The sequence below is a fragment of the Cebus imitator genome, unplaced genomic scaffold (genome assembly GCF_001604975.1).
Source record: "Cebus imitator isolate Cc_AM_T3 unplaced genomic scaffold, Cebus_imitator-1.0 Scaffold84, whole genome shotgun sequence".
Lineage (NCBI taxonomy): Eukaryota > Metazoa > Chordata > Mammalia > Primates > Cebidae > Cebus > Cebus imitator.
The window spans coordinates 4,120,199-4,129,517 of NW_016107399.1; the positions used below are offsets into that span (position 1 = coordinate 4,120,199).

Below are 9,319 nucleotides of genomic sequence, written 5' to 3' on the forward strand. Positions count from 1 at the left end.
ATTTGATCCGTGGCACAAATCTCAGTGTATAAAAAGCAAAGCAAGCTTGTAATCATTTAACTATAAGTAACACAGGTCTGCCCCTGGCCATCTTGACCCACAGGGTGGGAGGATGGAAGAATACTGTTGTAAGGTCCTTATCTATGAAATGGTAATTTAAAGGTAGACTGTGGTAAGTTAAAGATATGTACTGCAAACTAGAGCAAACACTGAAAAAATAAAAGAGATACAGCTAAAAAGCTATATCTCTAAATGGTAATAACTGATAAGAATGAAATTCTGACATATGCTACAACATGGATAATGGTAAATCTGGATGGTAATAATACAAAGGTTGGCTCCAGAAGAAGGAATAGAACCAGGGATAAAGAGGGACTTTTTATGATGATAAAGTGATCTACTCCTAAAGAAGACATAATCTTAAATGTTTATACTTCTAATAATAGAGCTTGAAAATAAGTGAAGTAAAACTGAGAGAATTGGAGGGAAAAATTGACATATTTACAATCATAGTTGGAGGTTTCAACAAGAAACTTTAATGTAATCATTTTAAAAATACTCAGTTAATCCAAAAGTGAGCAGGAGATGAGGGGAAAATGAGCAAAAGGTAGATGGAGCAAATAGAACACAAATAATGAAGTGATAGACTTAAACTCAACTAGACTGATGATTGCATTTCTATAAATGGGCTGAACACTCCGTTAAAAGGTGTGCAGGTAGACAAATTGGATAGAAAAGCAAGAACCAATTATATGCTGTCCACAATAAACCACTTTAAATATAAAGATTCAGATAGGTTAAAAGTATTAATACAGGGATGGAATTGAAAGCAGAGTCCTAAAGAGATATTTATACATACATGTTCATTGCAGTATTATTCACAATAGCCCAAATATAGAAGCAACCCAAGAATCCATCAGTATTGATGATCTAGGCTTCTGTCTAAAGAAACCTGAAAAAGAAAAACAAATTAAACCCAGCATAAACAGATAGAAATAATAAAGAGAAGACTAGTGGAAAAATCAGCTGACATTCCCATTGTTTCTCTGTAAGTAATCTGTCTCTTCTCTCTGGCTGCTTTTCAGATCTTCTTTATGCCTTTGGTGTTCTGCATTTTATATACTCTTTAATTATGGATTATCCATTTATTGCATCTGCTTGTAATTTCATTGTACCTCCTGAGTCTTAAGGTTGATGTCTTTAATAAACTCTAAAAAATTTCCAGTCACAATCTCTTTGAATTTTTCCTTTCTGCATTTTATCTGTTTATCTTTTTTATGGAACTTTGATTATATGTATATTAGACCTTCTGTATGCTCTAAGCCGCTTAGCCTATCTTGCATACCTTTCATCGTATTGTCTTTCTGCCATTTTCTGCATAATTTCTTCACCTGTCCTCTTTCACTAATTCTTTCTTTAGCTGTGTCTAGTCTACTGTGCAGCCCCTTTTAAACATTTTTAAATTGCAATTTCATATTATAGGTTTATTTTCTAGAAATGTTATTTTATTTATTTATTTATTTTTTGAGACAGAGTCACACTCTGGCCCAGGCCAGAGTGCAGTGGAGCGATCTCAGCTCACTGCAACATCCGCCTCCTGGGTTCAAGTGGTTTTTCTGCCTCAGGTTCCCAAGTAGCTAGGATTATAGGCACCCACCACCGCTCCCAGCTCATTTTTGTATTTTTAGTAGAGACAAGGTTTCACCATGTTGGCCAGGCTGGTCTCGAACTCCTGATCCACCCATCTTGGCCTCCCAAAGTGCTGGGATTATAGGCATGAACCACCTTACCTATCGGGTTCTTTGTAACATATACCTGGCTAATTTTGATAGTTCCTTATAACTGCATTATATTTTCACCTATCTTATTTATTTAAGCATATTAAATATTCTTATACCTCAAAACTGATAATTCCAGTGTCTGTAGTCTTTACTGATCTGACTATAGTTTTTGTTTATATATTTCTTGCTAATGGTAGTTATTTTCTCATCTCATGAGTGTTTAATTTGAAGACTGTACTTACGTTCTTGGCACTTTATACAGATTGATTGAATCTTCATTTAAAATACATTTACTCAGCTGGGTGTGGTGGATCATGAGGTCAGGAGTTTGAGAACAGCCTGGCCAACATGGTGAAACCTTGTTTTTACTAAAAATACAAAAATTAGTCTGGCGCAGTGGCAGGCACCTGTAATCGCAGCTGCTCAGGAGGCTAAGGCAGGAGAATATCTTGAATCCGGGAGACAGAGGTTGCAGTGAGCCGAGATCACGTCACTGCACTCCAGCCTGGGCAGCAGAGCAAGACTGTCTCAAAAAAAAACCATTTACTTATGACAAGATTTCTATTTCTTCTGCCTGTGCCTTGGATACTACCAACCAAGTGAGAAAAAATGCACAGGAGGTAAAAATTTTGAGACCTTGCATGGTAGACTGTATAATGGCCCTACAAAGAGGTTCATATTCTAATCTCTGGATTCTGTAGGATATGTTACCTTTCATATCAAAAAGGACTTGGCAGACGTGATTAAATTGCCGTGAGATGGGGAAATTTTTCTGGATTATCTGGGTGGCTCCATTGTAACCAGAAAGGTCCTTAGAAGAGGGAGGCAGAAGGGTGAGCATCGGAGAGAGACTGGAAGATGCTATACTGCTGACTTTAAAGATGAAGAGGTCACAGCCAAGAAATACAGGCAGCTTCCAGAAGCTGGAAAAGGCAGGGAGACAGGTTCTCTCCTAGAGCCTATGGAAGGCACGCAGTCCTACTGACACCTTGATCTTAGCACAGTGAAACACACTTCAGACTTCTGACCTGTAAAACTGTGAGATAATTAATACCTTTTTAACACCTTTAAAATTGTCTTTATTCTCCTCCCTCAAACTTGGTTGCTATTCTGGTTGGGTAGGATTCCAGGTTGGAAATCATTTTCCTTCAGCATTTTGAGGCACTGCTGATTGTTCTAGCTTCCAGCATTGTGGCTTAGAAGCTGATGCGATTCTGATTCACTCCTAGGGCAGAGGAAGGTGGGGTCATCTACCTAAGCAAAGGGAGAGTAAAGACCAGAACCAAATTAGAGGTCTTCCAGCAAAGTGGAGTGGAAGGCTGGGTTGGGAAGGTGTTAGGTAGGCACTACTTAGAGTTTAGAGTGTTAAGGCACTGGGGAAAAGATAAGTAAAAATTTTTTCTTTGCGAAGCTTAGTTTGGATGAGATTGATGTAAAGTAATTTTTGTATATGTATTTGATGAATAGTTGGTTTTCTTTCCCCCTTTTTTTTTTTTTTCCCCCAAGATGGAGTTTTGCTCTTTTCACCCAGGCTGGAGTACAATGGGACGATCTTGGCTCACTGCAGCCTCTACCTACGGGGTTCAAACGATTCTCCTGCCTCAGCCTCCCAGGTAGCTGGGACTACAGGCTTATGCTACCATGCCCAGCTAATTTTTGTATTTTTAGTAGAGATGGGGTTTCACCATGTTGGCCCAGTTGGTTTTGATCTCTTGACCTCATGATCCACCCGCCTCGGCCTCCCAAAGTACTGGGATTACAGGCGTGAGTCACCACGCTGGCCCTGAATATTTGGTTTTCTAGATCCTTTTCTGGAAATCATTGCTGCTTTGTATGCAAAAGGTAGGTTTTTGGGTTATGTTGGAAAACAGTGATTGAATGGAATATTTATGTATTTGTCAACTATAGTGCATAGATAGGGTCATGTTTCAAGAAGTAGTTATGTGCATTTTCCCTTTAGTCCTCACAGCAGTCCTCCAGGGGTAAGTTCTTTCGTTGTCCCTATTTTATATATGAGGAAACAGAGGCTTAGTTAGGTGAGTCACTTGCTCAAGGTCAGTAGTTAGTGGATGAGCCAGATCTGTTTGGTTATAAGGCACGTGTATATTTTACCCTGTCTATTCAATTCGTTTCACCTTCACTGTGATAATCGGTGTTTTTCTCATTTATCTCAAAGAAAGTCGTAATACATAGCTGTGTTTCATATTTATATTTGACTTTAAAAGCAGTGAAATAAATACTACAAAAGGTGTTCTGTCAACAGTCAATGATCACAAGGTAAAAGCAGATGTTCTGTCTCAGCGATTCATGCTAGAATGGTAGGAAGATTCCTCTAGTACCTGAAGGACCAGAATCAAATCACACAGGGCTATTGGCTACAGAGACTATGAAAGGTGTACTACAGGACACAAAGGTGTACTACAGGATACAACGTAATGACTTTAATTTGTAATTAGAAGCAGGTCTCTTTGCTCTTCCAGAACCCTTTCTTCTTGGACCTTCTCCGCCCAGCTTCACCAGTATGGTTTTTTACTGGAATAAATGATTAATTTTGGTACAAGTAAAATTCAGTGGTAATTTTCTCTCTAGCTGTAACTGAAATAATAGACCTATATTAAGCAATGTATTAATTGAAACATTTTCAATAGCTAAGGCCTATTCATGTAGAAAGTAGTTGAAAACATATATTCAGACCAATTTTTCACTTAATTGTTGTAATTCTTTGTGTAAAAGCAAAAATAAATAAATAAATGAAGTGGAAGGTGGGGAGGGTAAGTACCAAGAGGTAGAGTTAAAACAGCTAGGTTAATGTAGGTTTCATTGTTGTTTTTCTTCTTTATTCTTGCATACCCAAAAGTGAACATCTTAGCAATAGTGGGCCATTTCCAAGTTGATCCTGGTACAGTGGAACTGCTTGAAGTCCTAAGCAGCCTCATTAGCCATCAAAATCAAGGTGCCGAGGCATATTCCATAGAGACTCAGGGCTCCTTCCACCTTTAAATAGCACTCAGAATTAGACTTCATAGAGGTGTTCTAGATCGAGCTAGATCTGTCAGCAAACCCCAATCTACATCTGCAATTTCTCTGCATCCTTTATTTCATCCATCCCTTCATCTAGCACCTACATTCTGCCAAGTTCTAGGAAGTTAACAAAGTCCCTGACTTAAGACTTCATTATATTCTAAGAGAGAAGAGGAATGAGGATAACATCAGGCAGTGGTAGATAGTTTGAAGAATACCAAATCCATCAACAGGAAGGGATTTCTTCAATGTTTTCCCATATACTTTCAACAGATAGTTGTATTCTCTTGTCGTGAAAGACAATACTGTCTCATATTAAAGACCTGATTGATATTTTAACATTTACTGACCGATTAAGAGATAATTCTCTGCTCTTTTTTTCTCTTTACTTTCTCTATTCTCATTCTTTTCCACTTACATGTTGTGTCTGTTATCTACTGCCACATAACAAAGTACCCCAAAATATAGTGGCTTAAACCAGCCACCATTTATTTGGCTCCCCATTCTGTGGTTTGGTTGAGCAGATTCTGGTCTGGGTGAGTTCAGGTGATCTCTGCTGGCTCACTTGTGCATCTGCAGTTGGCTAGAAGGTTGACTGGTAGCTGGACAGTCTACAGTGGTTTCACTTACAGTCTAACTATTGGCAGGCTGTTGGCCAGGTGTACAGAGGACAGCAGGACTGTTAGCCCAGGCTAACTTGGGCTTCTTCTCATGGTAATGGTGGCTATTTGGGTCCCAGTATCAAGAGAGTGGAAGCGGCAAGGTCCGTTGAAGTCTGGGTGTGGAAATTGTACAGCATCACTTCTGCCTCATTCTGTTAGTCGAAGCTGGTCACAAGATCAGCCCAGATTCGAGGGGTAGAGAAATAGATTTCTACTCTTGATGGAAGGACCTACAGCATGATGTTGCAAAGAGTAAGATGCAGTGAAGGAAAGAGTTCGTAGCCATTTGTGTAATCAGTCAAACATTGTAAACTCCTCCTGTGAACATATTCTATAACTCTTAGTGAATTTTTTTTTTTTTTTTTTGAGACGGAGTTTCACTCATGTTACCGAGGTTGGAGTGCAATGGCGCGATCTCGGCTCACCGCAACCTCCGCCTCCCGGGTTCAGGCAATTCTCCTGCCTCAGCCTCCTGAGTAGCTGGGATTACAGGCACGCACCACCATGCCCAGCTATTTTTTGTATTTTTAGTAGAGACGGGGTTTCACCATGTTGACCAGGATGGTCTCGATCTCTTGACCTCGTGATCCACCCACCTCGGCCTCCCAAAGTGCTGGGAATACAGGCTTGTGCCACCGCGCCTGGCCAGCTCTTAGTGAATTTTTAGGAATTATGATATGGGGTTTTATTATCTAAGAATTTATATAATTCAGTGTTGCAAAGTCTGTCCTGTTCTTGGAAATAGATGTTACCAGGGAACAGTTAGTTTTCATTCTGTTCCTGGTAGGAAATAGTCTTTTTAACTTCCTCTTGTTTTCTGGTAGAGTTAGCATTTAACTTGTAGCTTTCTGAAATGAATATATAGGGTCTCTGTATGATAATTAACCATGTGATATGTTAATATTACCCATGACAGGCATTGTAGACTAAAGATAAACACACAGAGTTTGACTGTTTAGTTTATCTGATCAGTTACCTTAGTGCATTTTAAAGTGTGTTTGTGTAATAAAACGTTCATAATAATAACTAACATGTATTAAGGACTATCTGTCAGACACTGCCTAAGTTATAGGTTTCATCTTATTTAATTTTCATAACAAAAACAAAAATATAGATATTATTAGTAGTACCATTTTAGAGATGAAGAAACTTATGCTTAGAAATTTACAAATATGCCCAGAGCCACATGACCAACGTTCTTCTCTAAGATTCAACAAAGATGACATCATAATTCAGATATGCCAACATTCAAATGGATCCAGTCGTCCAGTGTTATTTTCTTTTTTTTTTTTCTGAGACAGAGTATCGCTCTTACTGCCCAGGATAGAGTGCAATGGTGCAATCTCAGCTCACCACAACCTCCTTCGCCTCCGAGGTTTAAGCCCCTGCCTCAGCCTCCCAGGTAACTGGGATTATAGGCATGCACCACCTTGCCTAGCTAATGTTTTATATTTCTAGTAGAGACGGGGTTTCTCCATGTTGGTCAGTCTGGTATTGAACTCCTGACATCAGGTGATCCGCCCGTCTCAGCCTCCCAAAGTGCTGGGATTACAGGTGTGAGCCACCACGCCCGGCCTGTAGTGTTTTCTAACTCCGCTTTTAGATGCACCATTGTATAGCCCTTACAACCAGGCCTGTCCCTTCCGTAGTCATTGGAGTACCTGAGCTCCACAGAACCCCAGGTTATACACTAAGGACACAGGTTGTTAGGGCTCCTGGATGGGGATAAGTGTGTTTATTTTAAACCATGTGCTTTTGGCTACTGAGCTTACGATTTCAAAGGTGAAAGCTGTGCATATTATTAGACTTCTCAAGGGAGTACCCCTAGATTGGGAGAAAAGTTGACATTGGGTAATATTAAAATTTTCTTTCAAAACCAGGGCTGTTTTGTTGTTGTTTACAATTTTAGAGTCTGGACTGAGAGTCCCGAAGTGCAGCTACCTCTCTGACCTCTTCCCCCAAGAGCTAGAGAATTCGCTCTGCCCCCAGGCCACCCAGCCTTCCCTTGCTCTCCTGGATGGGACCCTGACAATTCCCTGGAATTGTAACCTCTTCCTTACTACTGAGGCTAAGAGGTTCTACTTTACTCCATTCAGGGTTTTTCTTTATATCTGTGTAGATTGTGGCTTTTTGCTTTTTCTTTTTAATTTTATTTTGAAACAGGAAGGACAGTTATCTGATATTAGAAATCAAGGAAGCAATATTTGTATTTGTCATGATAGGCTCAGACTAAAAGTAGTTGTATTGAAGAATATTTGAAATATTTTTAAACTATTTGTTTGAAACTATACCTATTTGTATAATGTGACCGGATCAAACCGAGTGTATCTTTGGGTGGCACCAAATATGTTGGTTTCTTGCATGGATTGATTATTCTGAAGTTCATGATTTCTGTGGGTCTCAGATGGGTGGAAGTTCCCATCTTAGTCCTTAAGACTCTGACCCCAATTGTAAGAGTTGAGGAATTCTGTGATAGTTGTTAAGATAAGCGATTATTCCTAAGAAAGAATATTATTATAGAAATTTTCAAATGTCAAAAATGTTTGAAAGAATAATGTAACAAAGCCCCATGTTCCCACTTTAACTATTGTCAACGTATGCCCAGTCTTCTTTCAAAGTCAGTCCTGGATGTGTTATCCATAAGAGGTCTTCCTGAAGACATTCAAAAGAGGGAACTCTTTGCTTTGGAACCCTGATGTGATCACGTTAATTACTGCTTCTAGGCCTGTAGCTGAAGGAACCACCAGCTTTTTCAAACTTCTGATCTTTCTGCTTCCCTTTTCCAGGGCCCAGTCATATATGCGCAGTTAGACCACTCCGGCGGACATCACAGTGACAAGATTAACAAGTCAGAGTCTGTGGTGTATGCAGATATCCGGAAAAATTAAGAGAAGACCTAGAACATATCCTCAGCAAGAAGCAAAACCAAACTGGACTCTGGTGCAGAAAATGTAGCCCATTACCACATGTAGCCTTGGAGACCCAGGCAAGGACAAGTACATGTGTACTCACAGAGGGAGAGAAAGATGTGTACAAAGGATATGTATAAATATTCTATTTAATCTTCCTGATGTGAGGAGCCATTGTTGCATGATGAAAAGATGGTATGATTCTACATATGTACCTATTGTCTTACTGTTTTTGTACTTTATTTTCAGGTCATTTACACTTGGGAGATTTCAGAAACATTCCTATCACCATCACTTAGAAATGGTTTGCCTTAATGGAGACAGTGGCAGATCTGTATGTAGTATTTCCAATAGACATGGCCTTTTAATGTAAAGGCTTAATCAGTCTTAGCCTTTATTGTAGTTGGAGGATGGCGATGCTGTGATGGACGCATATCCTGGTTGGCCTTTAACACAGTGTCAGCACCATTTATTTGTTTGCAGCTTTTTAAAAATACCTGTTGGCTATGCCTCTTGAAAACAACTTGAGAAGTTTTCGTTGATGTTTTTCTCACTAAAATATGGAGCAAGTGTTAGCCTTACATGTTGTATAGACTAAATTGCACCCTTGAAATGTGTTGGATCAATTTGTGGATTCATAATAGCAAGATTAGCAAAGGATAAATGCCAAAGGTTACTTTATTCTGGATACTTTAGATCAACACTGATTAAGTAGAAAATCCAAACTTTGCTTGAGAACTACTGTAATGTGGAGAGTAAAAGGTATTGGTTTTATTCTTTGCTGATGTCTTTTTAGCTTGAAATAACAGTCCCCATACAGCTAAAGGAGAGGAGTTTCTTTCCTTCTAAGTAGGCAGAAATGGGATCATTATATTGCCACTATGCAATATCCCAGAGCTCGCTCTTTAGAGAATCGCCTCCTTTCACTTTTTTTTTTTTTTTTTTT

At 39.2% G+C, this 9,319-nt stretch overlaps 1 protein-coding gene across 6 annotated transcripts in view; it reads left to right on the forward strand.

The window, feature by feature from the left end:
• MPZL1 (myelin protein zero like 1) overlaps nucleotides 1-9,149 on the forward strand; it is a 65,724-nt gene extending 56,575 nt beyond the window's left edge. For 2 of the 6 annotated variants that reach the window (XR_005201177.1, XM_017534157.2), the window contains one exon: nucleotides 8,251-9,149. Coding sequence is in view for 2 of the 6 variants with exons in the window: in XM_017534156.2 (XP_017389645.1) it covers nucleotides 8,251-8,352 (102 nt within the window). In the remaining 4 variants the exon portion in view is untranslated. The remainder of the gene's footprint in view (nucleotides 1-8,250) is intronic. The other 4 variants (XM_017534156.2, XM_017534158.2, XR_005201178.1 and 1 more) reach the window with 3 other exon arrangements.
• The last annotated feature ends 170 nt before the right edge of the window (nucleotides 9,150-9,319 follow it).